General features: G+C 39.0%; 1 protein-coding gene across 1 annotated transcript in view; it reads left to right on the top strand.

Annotated features, from left to right (window-relative positions):
• The first annotated feature begins 474 nt into the window (after positions 1-474).
• Positions 475-25,469, top strand: part of LOC102305630 (solute carrier organic anion transporter family member 1C1) — a 37,894-nt gene continuing 12,899 nt past the window's right edge. The window contains exons 1-8 of the mRNA XM_005915930.3: positions 475-962; positions 4,700-4,868; positions 15,360-15,501; positions 18,078-18,210; positions 19,894-20,015; positions 20,099-20,245; positions 21,482-21,580; positions 23,687-23,935. Coding sequence (XP_005915992.1) covers positions 4,773-4,868; positions 15,360-15,501; positions 18,078-18,210; positions 19,894-20,015; positions 20,099-20,245; positions 21,482-21,580; positions 23,687-23,935 — 988 coding nt within the window. The 5' untranslated portion in view covers positions 475-962; positions 4,700-4,772. The remainder of the gene's footprint in view (positions 963-4,699; positions 4,869-15,359; positions 15,502-18,077; positions 18,211-19,893; positions 20,016-20,098; positions 20,246-21,481; positions 21,581-23,686; positions 23,936-25,469) is intronic.

Below are 25,469 nucleotides of genomic sequence, written 5' to 3' on the forward strand. Positions count from 1 at the left end.
TATATATATATATATATATATGCCTTCACAGGCCTGTTCTAAATTTGAACAGAGTCGAGATTTCAGCAGTTGAGAAGAACCAAACGGGACTTTTATGAATCTGCACTGGCGTGACAATGGGTACATTTGTTCTTTGTGCACAGCTGCAGAGAAACAGGATCAAATCGGCAAAAACATACTGTCACTTTAATGAAAGGAGCGCACACAAACATACAGTTCATTATAAAAGGCTTACACAGAGACCAAGAGCGGGGATGTACACAGCGGAGGCTCAACTATCAAATTTTGTAAACCAAATCAAATCTCAGGACAAATATTCTTTGAAAGACATATATTTAAATTGAAGAAGCGTGATGTTCTCACACGAACCCCGTGAATGACCAGCTCACAGCTTGTTGACAAACGCACGACACTGTAGGTTACATGATTCCAATAAAGCTCCGCCGAACTGTGCAGAAATTAGGGAGGAGGGGACAGACTGTCTGAGGAGAGAGGGGGAAAGGAGACAGAATGAAAGAAAGGAGAAAGCGAAGGAGAGAGAGCAGTATATTATGAAAGACACCGAGTAGACTTATCGTACCAACGCCTCTCTGTCTGCAGTCAGTCGAAGACGAAGAAAAAGAGGAAGGGGGGAAACCCGTTGTAGGGCGACCTCTGAGCGCATCTTACGCCCTGCATCTCACTAACACACACGCAGTGAAGACTTGTGTCACGGGACTAAAACGCCTGTGTAACTTGGAACACTGTGCCCGAGAGTTGCCGTGGGTGGAAATGAACTCTGAAGGTGGGCTTCGTGTCGGCGCATTCACCGTAAGAATCGGCGCTTCTGCTCATCACCAGTCCACATGAGAAGTTTGACAGGAGCAGGTTGAAGGGAGTCTACCAGTGCTTCCGATAGGCTGTTCACTTTGCAGGCTGCAGCTCGCGGTCGGAACTCGACCACTGCTCCACAGGACACTGAGGTGAGTTGGGGGTTTTTAACAGTTGCTGTTGTTTTGTAAGCTGTTGTGGGCTAAGTCAAGTCAGACTTTTAACATGTCTGCATTCGATTAAATTCTCACGCTAAATGCCAGCAATTCATTTTAAAACACATCAACCTAGAGTTTCATCAAAGAAATTGAAGTTTATGTAACCTGTAGTGATCGGGACTAGTTAACAGTAGTGACCTATAAGACGTGCAGGGAATTGTGTATGTGTGTGTGTGTGTGTGTGTCACAAAGCACCTGCAGTACCTGCATGGCATCCTGACAAAGGAGCCATACAGCAGGATCCTGAGTTTTAACTTGCTAGAGGTGTTTCATGCACTAAAAGATGTTCCTTTGATGAAGTTTGACCTGCTTGCGTTATGAAATGCTTTAAAATGCCACCTTAACTAATGTCTCAAAAAGGACGTTCGTAAATTGCAGGAATAGCGCTTGGGGACATTAAGCCCTCCTGTAGGTACTAGAAGCTTTCAATTTGAGTAGATCCTCCTGATTTACTGCCTAAGCAGTTATAAGGATATTGTTGAAACAGATGTGCAGGGTAACTGGTGGGTGCTTTAATTTGTGTTCAAACTATAGCAAATATGATGGAGATATAATCCAAACTTAACCATCATTTCCAAACTTTTCCTAACACCAACCACAACATCTAAATCCAAATAATCCAGACATTTAATATTTTCATTACCTGAAATCTTAAGCTGTACACGGTTTAACCTGTACAAAGTGTTATTTTTACATAGGCAGAAAAATGCCGTAAGTGTGGTGATTCATCTATGCACTTTACTGCAATTCTCATCCAGCTGGTGACATGGACATCATAAAGGCATGATCAGATTTGTTATTGTTAATTTCCCACGATGTTGCCTGCCTTCAAGCTGCACCTTTGATTACTGGAAGGAGTCGTTCGTTTCTGTTTAGATTTCTGCTCTGCGCTGAGATTTTGCATGCAGAATACAAGATGAGGACACATATGTCTATCATGCTAATAAGGAACAGATAAAGAATGAGGCTTGATGAGCGAGAGGGCAGCACATTCAGTCAGTCACAGCTTGTGTCGGGTGTATATGGTACATGGTATATTGTTTTATTTAAAAAGAAAGAAACGTTTGTGTAGACATGTGTATATTCGGGAATGATACAGGTATGCGAAGTGCAAAAGTCCTCTTAGTGGTCTAGTGGATAGTGGAAGCTCACTAGAAGCTCAGTTTGTTTGTATCAGAATTATATTTGTATGTGATTTGAACATTTCTTTCAATGCTGACTTACAAGCCAGCCTATTAACCCAGAGATTCAGAAGCTGAAGTCATCCTCCTTCAGCAGTGATTCTGTTTAGGTAATTTAATGAAATATGGCACAATAAAGCCAGATTAAATGCTATTTAGCTGAGTAGCTGACTAACGTATATCTTTTTTGGGACGCTGTTTTATGAACTCAGTCATCTACTGTTGGTCAAATTCCTTGAAAGTAGGTCAGACCTGTTGCAATAAGCCAGCTCATTTTAGTCTGTTCTAAATAAAAGAGCCAATCAGAGAGAAATGTAAATGTGTTACATGTAATAGTAATAACAGCAGTGTCACTGACATAAATGCTAAGAGCAATGAGTTTGTGTTATTTTCTGCAAAGCGATCGTCAGCTCGCTTCCCTGGAGCAATTACATTCACTGTTTCACATGACTGCTGAAATGGACTGAGGAGGGAGGAGAAGGCAAAACGTGAAATAAGCAAGACAAATGCGAGGAGCTCGAGATAAAGAATTCATACACAGGCAGAGAAAAGGGTCAGAGAGGGACCAGTGAAAGAGATTTAAAAGGAAAGGATAAACACAGCATCCGTTATTTTATTTCTCCACCTTTAGAATTGCCTTTTTGTTTTCAGTATACTCACGAAGAACAACCATAGTATTCTAGTTTGCCATGCAAGGCATTGCCTGCAGACGACAGCTTTTTAAAAAACTTTTTTTTGATTCACCAGAATCTAAAAACACCTTTCATTCCTGATTTACACTCACAGCTTCATATAAAAATGTACAAGAATGAACAACATTATAAAATGCTGCCGTCAAAAGTTATAGACTTATTAAGAAAAAAAACACCACCACTGTGGGGCTTTTACAGTGAATCAGCTGTTTTCACAAAGTGTTGATTTGTCATCAGCCAGTGAGACAAATGAGACAAATAAAAAGAAATAAACAGATTTAGACAAAGAGGGCTCTGTCTTTAGATTTATTGTAAAAACTGGGACATAAAAATCTTTGCATAGAGCTATAAAACACCCGAATGGTTAGCACAAGCATGAGTATATTATGGGAAACCGATTCTGTTTTTTGGTTTTACTCACACAGATGATGCTCATATCAGTAGTTCTATTCTGCGCGACACTACACGCAATGACCTGGCACTCCAGCAGTGCCTGGATAGGTTTGTTATGGAAAATCCCTAACAAGACTGGCGATAACGGTACATGTACTGTGTGTATTTTACATGCTTGCTAAAAATGATGAGGTTAAGTGTGTGGATTGTACTGTGAAGTATTCAACAGCAGCATGTTGACTCTGCTCTGATGTATCTAAAAGGAGATCTCAGGGACGTTTTATTTTTTTCTTTTAAGTTCTGAACTTTTGGATTATGTGGCATTAAATACAAAATAACAACTAACTACTTAAATAAATAACAGTTAGAGCCTGACCACTTTATTCACCAGTATTGGCTATTTGTATTGGTGTTTAGAAATGAAATTTTTTAAAGTGAAGAATGGATGAGGCAAACGCCCTTCAACCATGTTACTTGTGTTGACACAGCATAGTGTGTCCTCTACAGAACTCTGCAATTTCCCTGTTTAAATACATACCTTCAGCAGATGCGAATGCAGTTAGGCAACATGTAAGTGAGTAAATACAGAGAATATTGGATTTTTTAAACCAAATATCAGCATCAGTTTTATAAATCCAACATTGGTCAAGCTCTAATATCATCTATCATCTAGTATAAGTACTTTAAAGTCTCAGTGGATAAATTAAGGCAAATACTTACTTTCCTCAGGCCACAGTGTGGCCACTTGATGGGCAGGTTACTGACAGTAGAGGCAAGCCGGAGTAAACCTAGATCAGCAGTTTAGTGGCGGGCACGTGGCGGTTATCATCATCTATCATTAGTCATCATTGTTCTTTCAGCTTATTTCTGACGCATTTTCTCCAAGTTTATAGAAAACCTTCCCACACCGACAGCATGCATTTTTGGCCCCCAGAAGCAACTGTTTATCTTCTAGGAAATCAAATTACCTCTGATATGATATCATTTCAGTGCACTGAAGTTCTTAGACATAAGATTACAGTCTTAACATGCCTCATAGCTGAGTTTATGCTTCATTGTATTCTGTCTTGTGGTCTGTTACTACCCATATAATACAGCAGGGTGTGTAGTTTGATATGTTTGAATGTTTCGTTTAAAGATAAAAACATATTGTGGTTTAATATAACTAACTGAAGAAAAAAAGTATTTGTTTCTTCTGAGAATCCAGAAGTCATCACCTTTTATTTGGTATTTCAGTTTTAAGCTTACTAAAACAAAATTCAGAAACCTGTTTTTCTTTAATGTTTTGTTATGTTTCTAGGATTATGAGTTAGTTTCCTCTCTGCCAGCCGCCAAAGACATGTTTCTGTTTTTTTGTGTGCTGAGGATGAGAAGTGGGTCACATGCTTGAATTATCCATTTGCAGGGTTGCATGCCTCAGTGCCAAGAAATTGCAATACGTGGGAGACCTCTGCTAAGAAGAAATACATTTGTGGAGGATGGAGGAGAGAACTGAGGAAGGACACACACAGGAGAACGGAGGCAGTGATTGTGCAGCCAGACAGCCTCGCACCTCTCCCTGCACCAGTCTGAGGGTACACACAAACTGCCATGTCCTCTTTGTAGATGTAGTGAGTGTGTAAGTGTGTCTGCTGTGGAGTCACATGCTCTCTCTGTGTACGCTTTCAGACATGTCTGTGTGTGGAGACCAGAAATAACTAAATAACTAAATTAGAGCAGTCCAATAATCCAGCAAGCCTCTTCCTGCAAGAATGATGTGCAGTACAGCACGTACCCTTTCATTTTTTAAATATGGAAACAGAGTATATGAGACAAAAGGCCATTCAAAGCTCTTCTTTGGATGTTGCCTGCCTTTTATTCCATTCTCTGTCGAGATGATCACACACTGATTCAATAATATTAAGGTCCGGGTTCTTGGGAGACCAATCCATGACTGATAGTGTTCCACTGAGTGCTTTTCTCTCCAGGTGTGCTTTTATTGCACTGGCAGTGTGTTTGGGGTCCTTGGCATGCTTAAAAACAAAGCCTTGGTAAATCAGACACTTTCCAGATGTTATTTTATGGTGGATCCAAATCTGATGGTACTTTTATGCGTTCATAATTTTGACAAGATCCCCAGCACTACTGACTGAAATGCAGTTGCAACCATGACAGAGCTTCCACCGTGTTTTATAGCTAGCCTTTCTCTCTCCTGATCTCATCTGCGTATTCTGACAATAATTTGAACCAAAAGTTTCAAATTTGGATTTATTACTCCAGAAAACCTGGTTCCTGTTCTTGTGTAACCTCATCTCAGCATTTCTGATGAAACTTCAATGAAACTTTTCAGGTTCTGTGTCAAGCCTTTGAGTTTTAGGCCTGCCACTTGTCCAGTTTTCTTAATGACACACAGCGCACCAGGCAGACACATGAATACATTTTCAGCTAACTGCCCTTTGGGAATCACCTTGTTAATGCAAAAAAAAAAAAAGCAAAACTTAGCTTTGTATACCTTCAGCTAACGAAAGAAGAACAAATTATGTGTTTTTGCCATTGCCTTCTAGATTCAAAATTAGCTCTTTGCTAAGCTATGTAATAGAAACACAACACGGGTTCATGTTTTGCATTAGGTTCCTTTTTTATACTTGAATGATTCACGGGTCAGTGTTAAGTGGCTTAATGAACAAAAGAGAAAAACATTCCTCTGAAAATGGTCAGGTACAAGGACTGGACTGAAAATGAGTAAAACAAAGCAACAATGTCCAAAGAAAAACTTTGAAAGACCTTCAGGAAGCCTGGAGGATTAATGCTCAAGAGCTTTAAGAATACTACAACTCTGGGTCCTTGGAAGCAAAATGTAAGAAAAGGAACTGGGGCTCAAGACTTATACACCGTACTCCATGTGTGCATGACGAATACTGTATTTAATAAATTTTGACCTTTCTTTCTTAATAAAAGAGCACAACCGATTGTCAGAGGGAATGAATGAATCATCTCTGTCTTCTACTGAATATGCTGTCCCTGCAGTTTCACCGTTGATCTGTTCATGGCCATAATCTCTGTCTGTATTAGTTTGAAACTTTTCGTCTCTTGGATTTCACTTGTTGAGGAGTTTCATCATCTCAAAGCACAGAACAACACCTTGTAACCACAAAACAATTTTCCAATCTTTGCAGTGCTTTCTTCTTTCTTTTCCTCACAAAACATGTAAAATCAGCCACCTAATAGCAATTATTCATCTTAACAATATTGTCTATAAACACTAAACACTCCTGATTTTTTGTTGTTGTTGAGCAGTAAAAGTCATCCAAGGATAAAGACGCTCAAATCAAGCATTCTCAGGGTAGTGATTTTTTAAATGATTATTTTTTTTACAGTAATCTCCCTCCCGTGTCTTGTTGTTGCTACAGTAAAAATGTAATAATGGCTATTCAAATTTTGTTGAGGTGAAATTAACAAAAATAGCACAGAGCAAGATGCAAATCTCATATTGTTGCATAATGACCACCTCAGGCTTTCCATCTCAGTCTTTCCCTTCTCCTGACTTAAGCGTTTATATAACATAAGAAAAACTTCCAATTTGCTCAAAGCATGTCTCTGCCAACAACATGAAAGTTATAAAACCTTAAATTAGATCAGACAGCGTTGTTTCTTTTTCCCCACTTGAAAGTGATGTGAGACAATGGTGTTCAAGCAGCTTATCATAATACAGACTGCAGTGGCAGGACAGACTTACTTCTTCTCAGAATTGTTTGGTTCCCTGACCGGCAGGGTGGGACATGGCACAGCCCGTTTCAACTCCGATCAGGTGCTCAGTGTTATTCTCTGCTTTTTGTTAAATCCACCGGAGTCTCAAACTTTGGTGTCATAACGCCTCAGTTTTTTGTTACTTCTAAATCATTCTTACTTTCTAATCGTGTATAGTTAACTATTTTATTCTTTTGGATCTCACTGTTAGATTAGAACAAAAAATCCTAAAACCTCTTTCTGTGTGTGTGTCAGACGCCTTTGTTAGTTTAAGCGTATTAGGTGGATGACATCAAATGAGCCAAGAACAAAAGCAGGTCACAGGTCACGAGGAAGCTTTTGCTTCAACTTTCACACAGACTTAATGTGAATGTCTTTTTAGTGATTTCTAATCATGTCGAGGCCACTGCTTATTTGCCACTTGGTGGAACACCGGTTTGGAGGTCACAATGCTTGCCATTGTTGAAAAATCCCAAAACAAGCAGGATGTTATTCAGAAAGAAAAGAAGTCCGTTACCACGTTTATACTTTTGTTAAATTGTTAGGATGTCTTACTCACGAAGGAATTATCAGTTCCTGATGACTAGGTCTTTTGAGTGCCTATTGTACTTTTTATTATACAAGCAATTACCTTCATTGTCAGTATTATCTGTAACAGAATGAGGTGTATTACGGTTCTTTGGCTACTTCTTTTAGAGAGATGTTGTGTCATTGGGTGTTTTCACACATTACATAATTTACTGGTTGTGTAACAATGCAGTTTAACTTGATGATCAATTTCATTTAAGAACATTTCTTTTACAATCCTACTTTAATTCTGAAAAGCATGCTGAATAACTGTACCAAATAATTCAAAAAAATATGAATTATGCTAAGAGTTGACATGCATCAGACATCTGGCTCAACTTCAATGAGCTCTACGCTGGTACCACATTAAAGAGAATGGGTAAACCCATGAGTTACTTGGAAAAATGCAGAGGTGCATAGAGACTACTTTTTATAAATACATCTCCAGGAGATTTTGCCACTCACCAAAATACAAACACTTTGATTTTAGCTGTTACTGAACATAAATAAAGAACTTTATGACTGCAGTAAAGTCAACTTGTGTCTCAATAAAAGTGATATTTGGTGTGAGCTTGAACTAACACAGACACAGTGCACTGACTCCAACTGATTTAAATGCGACTTAGATGAGAAACAGTCATGTGTGACACAGAGGCTTAATTCCCTCTAAGTGTCACTGCTGATTGGTGGCAAGGAGCCTTCGCTTGGTGGGAAAAAAATGTGTATGCATGCTTGCTTCATCCCCACCATTAAATGTCATGTCATGACCTACTGGTGTTAATGCTCTACAGCTAGCACTGGCCGGCATGATCTCACCTCACATTGATGGGGTCCCTCAGTCTATCCTGCTTCTAAGGATAGGTGCTGACATAAGACATATTATTAGTCACAGTCTTAAACTCATTATTATCTTAACATATCATGTTAAATATACTCAGAGTTACTTCCATCTGTAGTTTTACAACAACTGTTTCCAATAAAGCGACTACTAAATGGTCAAAAAGGCCAATCTGTGATCTCAAATCAGATTTGTTATAAAACATCAAGTAATAGCAAAGTACACAAGAAAAGGACATATAGGATATTAAATGAATGTGTTGTCTCTAAGCAATAAATCCATAATAGCCCTTCATCAAATTATAATTTAGGTGCTTTCAGAGTGAGTCTGCGAGCTCTGTTTGCAGGATTTAAATCATCTAGCAATCACAAAGTCAATTACAAGTCTTTTCACACATGATCGAGTGAGGCCTCTAAACAGAGAAAAAGTCCATACAGGAACTAAGATGTGGCAGCAAGTTCCAAACTTTCATTTGGTAAAGTGGGACTTTCTGCTAAACAACTTCAAGAACGTACTTTCTTTATGTGCACAAGCAACTTTAGGTAGTACTCTTGTGACAGATATTTGCATTTTGTTTGTCCCGTTTCAATTCTCTGCAGCATCTGTGGCATGCAAAGGCTTCTTCTAGTCCTCATTAAATCATGACAAAGTTGATTATACAATATTAACTTAAAAACATTAAGGCATCATAGCATAATTGTTCTCTATTAGTATTACTGACGTCTAGCTGCAGTTTCTTAACTCTGCTAGCTTATTAAGGGCATTAGAAACCGGCACTGATTAACACAATTAAATAACTAGGATTAGCCCTTAACCTTATGATGTTATGCCAGGATTGTTAAGGCGTCCCCTGTGTGTCTCCGTGAGTCGTCAGAGTACTGTGGTGCATAAATAAACATATCAACAAACATTTCTTCAGATGTAATTTTAGATTTACATATTTATACTCACTGGCCACTTGATTGTGTAAATTGCTAGTACTTGATTGGACCCGCTTTTGCCTTCAGAACAGCTTTAATTCTTTGTGGCATAGATTCACCAAGAAACTAAAAACCTTGATTCTCCTCTGAGATTTTAGCCCACTTTAACATAATAACATCACACAGTTGGTTTGTCAGCTGCACATCCATGATGCAGATTCTGCCACATGCCAAAGGTGCTCTGTGATCTGGTGACTGTGGAGGCCATTTGAGCACAGAGCACTCATTGTCACATTTAAGAAACCAGATGATTTGAGCTTGTGACTGGGTGCGCTATCCTGCACTGTGATACACTGGAGCCATGAAGGGATGGAAATGGTCAGGAGCAATAGTCAGGTAGGCTGTGGCATTTAAACAATGCTCAGTTGACACTACCAGGCCAGAAGTGTGTCAAGAAAATGTCCCCAACCCCATTAATCCATCACTACAGTGTCAGCTATTGATACGAGGCAGAATGGATCCATTCTTTCTTGTTGTTTGCACCAAATTATGACCCTATCAATTGAATGTCACAGTAGAAATGGAGACTCATCAGACTCAAGCAAAGATTTTCCAATCTCTTGCCGTTCAGTTTTAGTAACTCTGTGTGAATTGTAGGCTTAGTTTTCTGCTCTTATTGAATAGGAGTGGCAACTGGTGTTATCTTCTGTTGCTGTGTGGTCAGAGATGCTCTTATGTATAACTTGGTTGTAAGAAATGGTTATTTGAATTAGCGTTGCCTCTATTTCTGCTCAAAGGAGTCCGGTCATTCTCTCCTGACCTCTGGCATTAACAAGACAAGTTTGCCCAGAGAACTGTTTTGGGACTCAAGTGAAGCACAGTGACAGCCATTATCCACAAATGGAGAAAACTTCTCAGGAGTAGCGAGCCTACTAAAATTACTCCAAGAGTAAAATGACAATTCATACAGGAGATCACAAAAGACCCCAACCTAAAAAAAAACTACAGGCCACACTTACCTCGGTTAAAGTTCCCGATCCAACAATAAGAAAGAGACTGGGCAAAAATGGCATCTATGGGAGAGTTCAAGGAGAAAACCGCTGCTGACTAAAAGGAACACAAAGGCTCGTATCACATTCGCCAAAAAAAAAAAAAAACATCTTGATGATACCCAGGACTTTTGGAAAAATATAACGTGCACTGACATGAGAATTATTTGGGAGTGTTACATCCCTTAACATCTGGCATAAAACTTACACAACATTCCAAAAAAGAACATCATGCCAAAAGTCAAACATGGTGGTTCTAGTGTGATGGTCTGGGGCTGCTTTGCTGTGTCAGGACCTGGACAACTTGCTGTAATTGCTGGAGTTTGGGCCCTGATGCTCAGGCACACTTGGGTTATGGAACAGGACAGCAGGTCCACCTTAATTGGAGATTATGTATTGGAATTTCAGGAGCGGGACCACACGCTCCTTCCGGTTGTCAGGTTCCCGCAGTACTGCAAGCTGATCATTCTAGTTTACGTGCCCCACCCTCCCTCCCTCCTTATTCTCAATTCTTTAACTTCTTTATTTCTATTTAGTACATGGGGATCTGCCCGGCCCGGGAGCCGTCACCAGTCCCCTCTGAGGCCTTCCCCAAACCACAGCTCAATTCATGTCCAAGCATTCACCTTTACTTACTAAAACGCTGTCAAACCTAAAATGAGGACGTGGGCCCAGCTAGTGAAATGGCTCATAAAGCACAAAATGAAGGTTGTAAACACAAGGTTTGTGTGCCGGTTTCTGTGAAAGAAACGATTAAGGAGAATAAAAGCAAAAATGATTTGAGCTCTTTTTGCCATTGTTTTATGACAGATAATTATGTTTCTTTTAGACACAATATTATACCTACTGCCTCAAAAGACAATAATAAATCATTAAAATCGGGAACCTCACAGGCAGGATAATTAGTAGCTTTGTTTACAGTACATCGAGTGCAAACACTGTAGAGAGGAGGGAAATAAGTCGTGTGCACAGTGCACATTACATCTCTTTGCGCTTAATTAGAAATGAGATTACAGGAGACAGAGAATAAATACCATAGGGGGATTTGCTCCCATGGATGTGCAGGGAGAAACATTTACCTATAGATTAAACTCCATCATCCATTTCATGTGAAACTTTTAAAACACATCTAGTGACTGGAACAGCTCTACGTCATCCATTCCTTCATTAAAAGTGCAGGAGACTACATCACAAAGTCACTAGAAAAAGAGTAAAAGACATTTCAAGTATGAAGTTTATTTTGTGTTCTCTTAACAAATCTTTTTTTTATAATGATGGTTAATTATGTAATCAGCCTATAAAACACTAAATCCCAGAGTTCAAATATTCCACTATATATCCTGAAACATCCAGCTATTATAATGCATAAGGCAGAGGAAGTGCAGTTTGATTTTGAATGTTTTTCTTTTTTAATTGAAATCGTTTGAGGTCTGTAGAGGATCACAAGAAAATATCATGTGTCAAGTGTGAGCAGTATAATACACGGGCAGTTATGATGATCTTCAGGAAGCGACACAGCAACTGACACCTTGCTGATATTCAGAAACAGTACAATCTCAGGTTGAAGGTTCTTCATATAGCAGCTCTACCAGCACCACTTATCAGTTAATATATTCAGAATCTCTGATTTGTTCATCTGTTTAATGAATTATTTACCTCCACCTATAGAAAGCCCAAATGTATTAACATTTTCCTGCGCTGTGGTTTACCGGCTCACACATTACCACAGTGTTCCTTCTTTGTATGAACATTATTACCATTAATATTGAGCAGATATTGTATTGAACTTATAGTTTCCCATCCTTCATGAATTGTCACCAATCTAAAGCTGTATGTTGCAGATGCTCCCCTCCTGGCTTTTGTTGTAGAATTTTGGCCAGGTATTGAAGAGGGGATTTCCCTGCTGCTCAAACACAACACTCCTTCGATTTCCTCAATCTTTCTTTTAAGGGTCATTTTGTATTTGTTGACGTCATGGTGAAAGAATCAATTCAAATCACATTTTAGGATGAAAGAAATAAGTTTGAGATTCTGATTTCCTTCATTACACCTGCAGCCACAGTGCAACAGTTTTAGTACTGCAGAATTTAAGATTTGGTCTTTAGGTGAAATTGATGTGGGGTTGATGTGGTGATTTTCTCTTGTCTTATTTCTTTAACACTTTAAAGGTATAGTCAGTCGTTTTTTGAGCTTTAAGGTTCTAAGGGTATTGTTATAAATGTACACCGATTACTGTAATTACATCTTCTAACAAATCGATGGGTTCTCATAAGATGTTTGTGTGAATGCATGCAAATTTCAGTGATAGTGAGGCACTGTTATAACATTACAGCTGGGATTCATTTGGTGGTGTGACTACGGTATAACTCAACAAACTGCACAAGCCAATTCATTTTTAGTTATATAGTTTTATTTATATAGCACCAAATTAATTAATTTATTGATTGATTGATATATTAATTAAATTATTTTTATAGTGCCTAATTACACCAACTGTTGTGTCAAGGCATACTAAAAAACGTATTCCCCAGGCACGGGATCTCTTTCACACTTAATGCACGTTGCAGATAACAGAATGAGTAAAAATGTGGAGCTTCCAACTGATTTTAAACCAAAACCCAGGTGAGAAGAGCCTCATATCTGAATCTTTTTACTTTAAGTTTAGCCTCACTAAACCATTAATCGAACTTCACAGTAAACACCCCATCAGGACTCCATTACATCATATTTTATAGGCATGCTTGTATCACCTCTCTGCTGTTAGGTGCAAGCAAAAATGACCCTGTTTAAGGCTCTGATATCTTTTTCATCTCACTTAAGACAGTTATGTCATGGCAGGATTTTGTCACTTAATAAAGGAATATTTATTCCTCAGTCTAATCAGGATCATCAATTGATCACAGATTGTGAATTTCTTTTACCCATATATAAGTATATATATAGGTAAAATATAAAGCGATATGGAAATGAAAATAAATGAACCTTGATTTGTTTTAATTCTTTTTTGTGCTAACTGTCACACCTATTTTATGTTTAAATTACAGAAGGCGATCCAAAGTCTTTTATAAACAGGCGTACAATATTTACATTGGTATTGGCTCAATACCAAAATTTGCAATACTGCAGAGAACTATTGGCCATACTGTACTATTTACATTTCATTACCAAAGTGAGATGAAACCAGATGACAGTTGTTTACATTAGTGTTGGCTAAGAAGACGCAGCCTAAGGGTCTTGTTTTTACAAGCCAGTGGTCTCTTAGCATCAAATACATCACATGGCAATGAAAGATCTTTGTAAAAGATGAGATAAAATCAAGACTGCCTTCATTTCCTGAGCTTGGTAACCTGAGCAGTGTGTCCTATAGGCTAGACCAGCTAATTTCACAATGTGACTTCCAGCCTTCACAGTTATCGAAGGATGCATCCCCTGAATTGGGACAAGTATGGGATAGACAGGCAGAGGGCTGACTAGAGATTAGAGACAGGTTAGCGAAGGAGCTAAAGGTGCAAACCGAACCAAAAACTAAAGCAAGAGAGAAAAGTGACTATCAAAAAAACTGAAAATGTAAAATAAGCGACATGGAGATGCTGAAAAATGAGAAATCAAGCGGTAAACGTGAATTAACTAATTCAGGGGGGAGAAAAGACAGGAACTGACATAATGGAGGGAAAGGAAAACAAAGAAACAGAGGAGTCTATTAATAAAGACCAAAAAAACACTCACTCACACACAGACACAAATGCAAACCCCTAAAGTAACATTGAACAACAATAAAATTTAACAGCAATCCAAACATAAAACCACAAAGGTTAACTGGTCAGATAACAATAAAGAGAATCAGACTCAATAACATCACAAGAAACAAAGCTCAATATTAGAATAATAAAGAAACTAAAACAGAAATAAAATAAAAAAATCAAAAGGCAGAAAATCAAAACTCCAAACACTAGAAGAACAATAAAAGAGAAACGGAGCTACAAACAGTTTAACTAGGAATCAGGCACTCCAAAACAACACAAAACCCTAGGGCCATGACACAGGGATGTTTTTACAAACTTTACTGACTGTGTCTCTTTGTCTGAGTGCAATCTACCACTCCAGAATGCTACAGAGCAGCCTGTTAAAGTGTTGGTTTCGACTTAATTCAATGATGCCTACATGATTAAATTTTTTCATAGACGTCATGGCCCCCCCCTTTTTTTTTCTTGGAGATTGGAGCTGGCTCTACTTAGCACATAACTACTCTGGACTTGTTTTTGGAAGTGCTTGCTGCAGCACTAGAGATAAGTCTATAACAAGTGCTGACCTCAGTGGTGACTCCCTGCGCCTGGTTCTTCCTGTTAAAAGGGAGTTTTTTCTCCCCACGATTGCACAGGGCTTTCTTATAAGGGATTTAAGTTACAGGTCATGTTCTCCCTTTAGTGTTGCACAGTCTTTACCTTGTAAACTGCTACTATACAAACTGAATTAAAAAATATGTTGAATTTAATTGAATTTAGTATTTTTATAACAGCAATTATTTGTAACTTACTGTCTTATAAGAATAGAAGATGTGAAACATGTCACGTACTGTATAACAAAGTCGTCCATTCATCTGTCAACACTCAAAGGTTTGTTTCATCTCGCTGTTGTTCACAGTTCATAGAATCTTATTTGCACTTCATTGCTTCGCGCTCTATCCCCTTCCCTCATCAAAATCCTTGTTATTCTTGTGACGCTGGCAAATGTTAATTATTAGTGATTTTTGGATGAGTTGACGAAGTTGAATGTGGCGCGTCCGTGCATTGTAGAAGCCACAGTGGTGACATAAGCATTTCATTTCCGTCTTTTGTGGGTAGACACAAACAGAAGCATTACATAATCAAGTATATTATGGAGGATGATTATGTTAAAACAGTGTGTTTTCTCCTGTTGGAGTTTCATGCATATCAATGCGTTTCTGTGTGTCTTTCTGTTTTCTAGATGTTTCTGGTGGCATTGTCCTTTGCCTACTTCGCAAAGGCTCTGTCGGGGAGCTACATGAAGAGCACAATAACCCAGCTCGAGAGGCGCTTTGACATCCCTAGTTACCTAATAGGTGTCATTGACGGGAGCTTCGAGATAGGTGAGTAGGCCTGCCTGTGACTGCTGTTATTTTGTTGTTCTATTTGTAGCCTCTGTGTCATGGGCTCCCCTCGCTTCTCCCGTTCTGTCTTTGGGGCGAAAATATGAATGGGTCATCAAGATATTCAAGCTTCAGATAAAAGATTCATCAGAGTTCCCAGAAGAGGACAGAGGGGTGTGTTTGCGTGTTTGTGTGTCTGTGTGCGTAGATGATGAGTCATAATGTTGAGCAAGGACATAAGCTGAGGTCCTAGCTGTTTTTAAGCTATGGAAAGCCACATTCTAAAATTTGAAAGATGTTGTTATGCAATATTTGTTTAGTGCACTTGTTAATGGGCTACAAAAACACTGACCCTTCACACAATATAAAATCAGCTGGGATGGAACTCCAACATAAATCATATGCATTCAATTGATTTCCTAAATGCTATTTAACAAGACATGAGAGTCAGGTCACATCAGAGTACTGGCAGGGACTAGAAAGATAGCTCATATTTCTCCCAGAGCAGGATCAAAACTTTCCTTTTTGTTAAAGGATATAGATAGGGCTGGACCCTGAATCTTTCCTTAGTTACACTGTAATAGGCTTATGCTGCTGGGGGCTTCCTCCCTTTTTACTGGAAGAAACTTCTGAAAGGCTCAGGGAGGGGTAGCTATCTAACATGACTAGTCAGGGGTGAGAGGAAGACAAAGTTCAGTCACTTAAATCACATTTCTTCCGTTTGAATTTCAGCTTGACTTGTTTTACAAGCTCAGAGTTACTACTCAGAAAAGTCACAGATGTACTTTGAAACAGTATATCAGCACACAGGCTCATCATTTAGGAACTCCCAAAACAGAAGTGATCATTTACGGCGCTCTTTTTAAAGAGAAACTCAATGAATTTTACAAATCAGAATGTGTGCTGAAGAGGTCATAATACATTTATTGAGAAGTTGCAAACACCCTTTCAAGCCTCAAGAGCAAGAAATGTGTGGATGTGAAAATATGATGTTGGAAAAAAATGAGTTCTTTGTATTTTAATCATATGGTAATAATAGGATCATCTGTAATAAATTTTTCAGTCAAAATTCAGTCCGAGTAGTGTTACAGCATGCATACAATGACCACTGTATATACTGTTATCAGGTTGTTCTCCAATGGTCCACTTACCAATTTCTGGGGCAGTTATATAAGTCTAATCCATTCATCTGAAGAGCCTCTTGTAGGTTATAAATTATACATAGCTTGCAGTGCAGACTCAGTCCCAAAGAAACATGCTATATAAACAGGCTACAGAAGATAAAAGTCATTGTGTTACAGTGGGAGACAATAGTAATGAAGAATAATTAGCATTTATGATCTGCAGCATTGCGGGTCGCACATGTGTGTGAACCCTGGTAGTCTGCCGGAGGAGAAGATGGTGATGGCACCTTGGGTGGAGTCGATACGGAGTATCCTGATTCTCTCCATCTCCTGTGAAAGCTGCTGGTCTCATGTGGCCTAGGCAACAGGCTTTTTCTATAGGACTGTTGCCAGGGTAACATAGAGGCAGAGCAGGGCACTGTGAAGAGGAAAGAAAAGGGAAAAAGGACAGTGCAAGGAACAAGAGAGGACAACAGAGGGGGTGTGTGAGGGGGTCGGGGAGGAAATAAAGAATAATAAAAAAGGGAAGCAGAGAGTGATAATAATAGATGCTGATCTTCAGAGAGATCATGCCTGCAAGATGAGCTCAGGTGACTGACTATACGTACATACACATACTACGCTACATGAACCATTCTTAGTTTGTCATCTTCATGCGTTGAGCAGCCGGCAGCGCTGATATATTCCTCTATAAACTTGTTTAGCTTCAAGCTCACCTCTGTATCCCTCTGTCTCTCACTTTTAACAGGTTTTGGGAAAACAAATCTGTTACTAGATAAAACTTAGATACCCATAATCCATTGATGAATCTACGAGTATAATAAGGACTGCGCTATGAGAGGCATGTGGTTATTTTCTTTAGAAGGCACTACTGCAAAAAGTGATAAGTATTGTAGGATACTATGTAAGATGAGATTTCTTCACCACTACACCACCCCATTTAAAATGGAGTTTCCATGTCACTGATCGTGGGCTGAATGCGCTAAAAAAAGGTGGCAGCAGGGAGCCTTGTTTAATTTTTCTGTCATGTTTGCTACTGCGTGCTGTAAATTCTTCTCTCAAAGTAAGATCTCACGCCACTTGAGCAACTAGGATTTCCACATGAAAAATTAATGCATCACCTTACTCTGACTCATTTAAATGTCACGCATGCTATTATAACATCTACTGACTCTATAGTATAGGATAAATATTTTACTTTTACTGCATGGAAAATAATCGCCTCGGCCTTTTCCTTTATGATTTGTATCTGTACAAGTACAGAAAGCAAGTTAAAAAAAAGACCTTGCTAATTTTATTCTCAGCACGCAGAGCCACATATGAACCAAACACTATCAAAAAACCCATAAAAAAACAATCCCAAGCTAGTGCATGGAGGCAATGATGTGGTTTCCCCCCCATGTCTGTGCTTTCTGCTCTAAATCAATGATATTTCTTGCTCAAACTTTCCAGGCAACTTGCTGGTGATAGCTTTTGTCAGTTACTTTGGAGCCAAACTCCACAGGCCAAAGATCATTGCAGTGGGCTGTGTATTGATGTCCATCGGCACCTTCATCATAGCTCTGCCTCATTTCATCATTGGTCGGTGAGTAATCCCAACTAACAGGTCTGTTTGCTCTTTGACTTTAACCATAACCCAAATAGCAGATACTAATTATTGTATGAAAGACTCAAATAATCAATTAATGTTATTCATTTTTGTCAGGTGATGACTTGGGATAGTTTTAGTAACTGTGGAAATAAATGTCATGGTTATTTTGGAATTTTAATGATTTTTGTAACTGTTTTTTATTTCTAATAAGAAATGAGTGCACATGTTTGAATTTATTTTGCAGTTTGTCTAATCCACACAGGCTCAAAATTATAAATACGGTAATTTAAATATTTTAATAAGGGATACTGAAGGTTCTGCAGTGTTTTTTAACTTGATGAGGGCAATACCTGTTGACTTCTCGTTAGTGATGATGGTGTACTGTGACTGGCAGTTTGTTTTTTCCCAGCATAGAAAAAGGATTTTCTTGACAACAGTCATTGGACTGACTAAAACTCAAAACAATGGGAATGTCAAAGGAACTCAGTGAAGATCCAAGAGGGAGAAGGTCTCTTTGAGGCATTTCTAAAATAATTGCATATTCCAGATCATCAGGTCAAACAATTGTATGCAAGTACAAGTAATTCAGTGTGTTACCACTTTACCAAGGCCTACAAGAAGACCCAAACTGTCACCCTTATATAAGAGGAAATTGCTTATGATGTTTAGGAACAACCCAGTGACCACCAAGACTCAAACCTTCCATGAACTGGAAACTGATGGAACACCAGCATCACTGTGCACAGCGAAAAAGCTTTTTACGTCTCTGTGGACTGAGAGAGTGCTGACCACGAAGAAGCCTCGCTTCAAAATTGACACCTCCAAGTTTGACTGAAATTTGTAGCTGCTCACATGTACAAGCCAAATGACTTCTGGAGAAAAATGTTACCATCTGAAGAGACAAAGATTGAGCTTTTTGACCACTATGACACAAGGCATGCTTGGAAGAGTAAACATGAGGCTTTCAAACCTAAGAACACTATACTGGCTCTCACGCATGGTGGTGGTCACATCATTCTCTGGGAGTGTTTTGCTGCTAGTGGTGTTGATACAAACCACAACCCTATTAAAAATGTGTGGACTGTGCTTAAAAACCAGGTAAATGCCAGAAAAACAGCAAGTATAAACTTGCTAGTCAAGAAGAGTGCTCAAATATCCAGCTAGAATTATCCCAGGAGCTTGTTGACGGCTGCCACAAATATCTGGATGAGGTGCAAATGATATTTAACCAAATATTATTGGAGTGTATGAATATATTTGAGCATATATGTATACTTTTACTCTGTGTGGATTAGAGAAAATCCAAAATAAAGTTCTTGTTTTTTAAAATCATTAAATATGCTGCAAATATTTCCACCGTGGAAAAAGAACAGTTCAAAAATAATTAAAGACCCCAAATTACCATCACATCCATGCCCATGATGAGTGTGTGGAAAATCCGGAGGACAGCTGCGTATGCGCTTGCTATATTACTAGTACTTAATCTGTTATTTAGAGCATCATGGGTCAGCCTATACCAGCATGTTCATTAAGCACTTTCCTTTCTTCTTTCACAAATGCACATAGTCACATGTAACTGTACAAACGTCCCTCCCAGCACAAGTTGAAGCTATAACTAGTTGGAATGAGTATTTTTGTCTCTGTCGCTGATCTGAACTGTTTGAATTTTGTGAACAGCTATGAGTTTGAGACATCAGTGCGGTGGGTAGTGAACTCAACTCTTAACCCCTCTCCGTGTCGGCCAGACTCACTAGCAAACCTGACAGAAGACGGTACACTACCTCAAGTGCCAGCCTCAGGTTTGTGCTGACACACACACACACACAAACACACACTTGTGTAAATAAGAAATATGTCTAATTGTACTTGTCTTTTGCTCAAGGTTGTGAAGGCGAGTCCAACCTGTCCATGTGGATCTATGTGCTCCTTGGAAATGTTTTACGCGGGATTGGAGAGACACCTGTTCAGCCTCTGGGAATCTCGTATATAGATGATTTTGCCACTGAGGAGAATGCTGCACTTTATGTTGGTAAGAAAAACATCACCTAGTGGTAGAGATACATTTGCTCTTACCTATTTTGACTGACATACTGCAGATGCACAACCAGAGAGAATCCCACATTGCGATAGATTTGAAAACTGAACGATATGTAGCAGATGTTTTGGTTATTTCTGTGGGAAGAAAGTCATGGGGGAGATAATCTATGGGCTTTATCTGCAAATCACTGATGACTTTCCTGCAGCATTTTATCATAGTTCCTAAGTCAGAGGTAGCAACTATGTGCTCAGACATGTTGTGGTTCAATTCTGGTGCCAACTTTTTGGCATGGGCAACAGTCTGTGCAGGTAGAGAACATGAAACTTGTTCTAGACTGTAAACCTGCACTGCATCAAAGGTAAGTTATGTGCATTGGATGCGCTACCAGGGCTAATGCCAAAGCCAGTGTTCTATTTCTACATTTACAGAAAATGATACTCCTCTGCACCGAAATTAGGTAGGATCTTCTTTTGCCCGTGCTTCACCTTTCCACAAGTTTCAACTTGGTAGTTTTTGCATAAACTTGCTCGAGGACAGAGAGACAGACACACAAACGAGGCAGCTCCTATCATTTAGCCAATAAATGCTCAGCTACAGTTCAGATGTAATAGTTAACACAGCCTTTGTTTGAACACATTATTAGCTCAGAACAATGTGAGGGTAGCAGAAAGTTCTGATTTTCTCTAAAGGAGAAAAAAGGTGATTTAAGTGACTTTGAACTGCTGGTCTGCTGAGATTTTCCTGCACAACCAAGTGCAGAAGAGTTCAGAAGAGAATGACCAAACTGTTTTCAGGAAAGGAACAGTAACTCTGATAACCACCCATTACAGTCAAGGTATGCAATGTCACTGGGCAATTTAGCATATGAGCACCTCTGAATGCACAGTGCGTCAAACCTTGAATGAGATGGACCACACTGGTTATCACTTCTGTTTGCTGAGAACAGGAAACTGAGGCTACAGTTTGCCCAGGCTTACCAAAATTGGACAACAAAAGATTGGAAAAAAGCTGCCTGGTCTGATGAGTCTCGATTTCCAGTGCAACATGCAGAGGTTAGAGTCAGAATGTGGTGTAAACAACATGAAAGCAGGGTGGTGGTGTAATGATGAGGGGGATATTTTCTTGGCACACTATGTCTATCCTTTTATGACCACAATGTACTCATCTACTGATATCTGACTGTTTTATATGTCATGTGTCTCTTTTGGCATGACTGTCACATCCTAGGTTGTGTGCAGACCATTTCAGTGGTTGGCCCTGTGTTTGGTTATCTATTGGGCTCCCTTTGTGCCAAAATCTATGTGGACATTGGATTTGTAAAAATGGGTGAGTTTAATACTAACACATTTTTTAAATTGTTATTATGAGGCCAGACTGTCTACACAAATCGCTGCCATTAACACCATGACTCTGATTATTATCTGAGTGACTGTGGAATATTTAAAGTCCCTCGATTCATCTTTTGGTTTAATTATTGTTGCTGATATCATTAAAAAAAAAAAAAGGTGCCACAATAGCTGATACGAGTTGATAAACATGAAAGGGTGAGCCCCAGCTAACAGTCAGATGTTAAAATAAAATCATAATAATAAGCACCATCACTGTTAGGAAAAAGCTAGAGGTGGATAAAATGTTTTGTACCTATTAAAATAAATCATATTTGACTGTGGTTTAGGGTCCTAAGGCCAGATCCACAAAACTATGCTGACATGGCTGTGTGTACACAAAAAGACAGAATGTTGTCTGTTTTAATAAATTGTAATCATACATAGCCTGATATGCTTTTTCACAGTTAAACGAATATACAAATGCCCCCAGATAACCATTTGCAACTGAAACTGACTTGTGCAACTGCAGAACAGTTGGCTTTGCAGACAATTGGGGTTGTGGCTATTTATTTTACTGATTTATAATGTTTATTTTTAAATGATGAACGTGATAATATTTGTACACATATATCTACATATGAGTGAGCAGAATCTGTAGCAGAGGGATGACATTTCCTGCACTGGAAGTTTTCAGTTCTATGGACCAATACATGTTTGAGCAAACTTTGGCTGCTTTGGTTGTATCCAGGCAAACAATGCAAATAAAAAGCCCACTGTGTAAAATAGGTCATTTAACATGTACCTCAAAACAAACAAGTGATAAAAAAGGGTTTGTAAACAATGAGCAGCAAATGTCAGCAAATCTTTTGATAGTTTCTGGCCCTAGAAAAATTGCCAGTCACCCCCAGAGGCTGAGTCAGCAGACTCTTGGTTGGTTTCTTACACTGTGAGACTGATGGCTAATCAGCATTATTGCTCGATTTTAAATGTCAAAAAGATAATCGGTCTCAAATTGCAAGACTGAAAGAAACATTAGGCTAATTTTAGGACTGTGGAGAAAAAAAAAACTAAGGTTAAATTTGAATTTTGTGCTGAAATCTTAATTTAAATAATTAAAAAGCTCATTACTCATTAGCATTATAAATGAAGTCTGATTGCTGAAAAGTTGCCAATTTAAAAAAGCCATGGGATTACATTTCTTGGTTTATACTGAATCTTTTTTTTACATTTCACCTGCATGCAGCTCACTCTATAAAACTCTATTATTACCTGATCTAAAGTATCCACATTGTTACTGTACCATTTTTCGAAAAAGCAGCAATGTCTAAAGCAGCAGTGTCTAAAATTGCATTACCACTTTTTTGTGCACATGCATTGTTTATATGCTTAAACTCTGATACTGTGCACGGAGACTGAGACTTAAATACAACAGGGCCATTGTTAATGTTATTTGTAACACCTGTTGCCTGACTTCCTTTGGAGCTCAAATATCTGCTGTGAAAAAGAGTTTTTCATTCATAAAACTGAGGCCTGATGTTATCGGGAAAAAATGGCTCACATTCATTGCGTGCACAATTCTAAACAGAGCAGGTGTACAGGATTAGCATCACTTAGGTAATGAGGCCAGCTGAGGAAGAAGAGGGACAAAGCCCTCTGGTCGGCAAGAAAGACTGAGAGAAAGAGACAGAACAGAACAGAACAAAGAAAAGGGGACAGCAGGAAAAAGCTAAAAGGAAAGTAGCCTTTAACAAAAAAAGGAGAAGAAAAATATAGAGTTTCAGATCAATTAAAAACACACAAAGGAGTAAACACGTGTTCACTGGATTTTGTTATTATTATTCTTAATCTAAAAAAATAACATTAGTTTCTATAGTTTTCCTATGCTGCATAATACATGTTCATAACAAAGTAACAAAAAAAAACCCAACAAAAAATAGCTTGAGTAAAAAATATCAATCAGTACCATAAAGTACGTCATTTTCAGACTGGACACACAATCTGAGTGCTTAGAATAGATGAAAATCAGAAAACTAGTAGAATGAATAATACATGTACCTTGTTTTCAGAAAGCATTACTTAACTTTCATCTTCTTCCAAAACATAGAGACCATCACCATTACCCCATCAGATTCCCGCTGGGTGGGGGCCTGGTGGCTGGGTTACCTCATAGCTGGGGTTATCACCCTTCTTTCTGCTATCCCATTCTGGTTTCTGCCCCGCTCACTACCCGTGCCCAGGCCAGAGGTCCCAGAGAAGTGCACACCAGAGCAGACGAGTTTCATCAAAGGCTCTCCCCTTCTGAAGCACAAGTACTCAGCAGATGAACACACTAGCTTTATAGAGATGGCCAAAGGTAAGGAAGTCTATAGGTTATTGGGTGTGATGTTTTTATATATGTCATATGTGGAAAACAATGTTTCTCAGAGCACATTGTATTTGGGATTAACACTTCACAATCTTGCAGTAATAACACATTTTCTTTGTGTTAAAGTGAGTACAAGCCGCATTTTAGATGAAGAATTGCTTATACATCATATTGCCAAAAGTATTCACTCACCTGTCCAAATCACTGAATTCAGGTGTTCCAGTTATTTCCATGGCCACAAGTGTATAAAACCAACCTTGACATGCAAACTGCTTCTTAAAGTATTTGTGAAAGCATGTGTCGCTCTCAGGAGCTCAGTGAATTCCAGTGTGCTGCCGTGATAAGATGCCACCAGGGAATGACAGCAACTCACTTAGTGGCACGCCATATAAAATCACAGAATAGGGTCAGTGGATGCTGATGCATGTACTGCGCAGAGGTCACCGAATTTCAGGTCAGAGTGAATCTTTACAGACCTCCAAACTTCATGTGGCCTTCAGCTTAGATCAAGAACAGTGCATAGAGAGCTTCACGTAATCGGTTTGCATGGCCATGGTTACATAACTAAGTGCAATGCAAGTTGTTGGATTCAGTGGTCTAGAGCTTGCTGCCACTGGACTGTAGAGCAGTGGAGACACGTTCTCTGGAAGCACAAATCATGCTTCTCCACCTTACAATGGACAAGTCTGGGTTTGGTGGTTGCCAGGAGAACAGTATTTGTCCGGCTGCATTGTGGCAAGTGTAAATTTTCTTGGAGGAGGATTATGGTGTTTTTCAGGAGTTTGGCTTACCCCTTTAGTTCCAGTGAAAGGAGCTCTTAATGCTTCAGAATACCAAGACATTTTGGACAATTTCATGCTCCCAACTTTGTGGACACAGTATGGGGATCGCCCCTTCCACATGTGCATAAAGATATGCATGAGCAAGTTTGGTGTGGAAGAACTGGCCTGCACAGAGTCCTGACCTCAACTTGACAGAACGCCATTGGGATGAATTAGAGCGGAGACTGCGAGCCAAGCCTTCTCGTCCAATATCAGCGAAAATTGGTCAAAAGTTCCCATAAACACTACCTTACCTTGTGGACAGCCTTCCCAGAAGAGTTGAAGCTGTTATAACTGCAAAGGGTGGGCCAGTATCATAATAACCACATAGCATAACACACACACACCACACACACACACACACACACACACACACATACACACACACACACACACACACACAAAACACAATAATCACTTAAGTTCATATGTGTATGAAGGTAGATGAGAAAATAGTTGAGGCGATATAGTGTGCCTGATGCATCACTGCCTTTGCATATTGCTTTGTTTTTTGGCATATTACATCAATATGCCGACAATGTACACTCTGTACAATATAAAAAAAGTGGAGGCTCTTATCAAAACTTCACTTGCACAGCTTTATTATCCCTTTGAAAACTAAATGAATTTATACAGTGCAGCTCACCACTACGTCATCAAGACACTGAATCAGCTTTATGTCACGACTTAGAGAGTTATTG

Source organism: Haplochromis burtoni, unplaced genomic scaffold (genome assembly GCF_018398535.1).
Source record: "Haplochromis burtoni strain Fernald_Lab_line unplaced genomic scaffold, NCSU_Asbu1 Contig_15, whole genome shotgun sequence".
Taxonomy (NCBI): Eukaryota; Metazoa; Chordata; class Actinopteri; order Cichliformes; family Cichlidae; genus Haplochromis; species Haplochromis burtoni.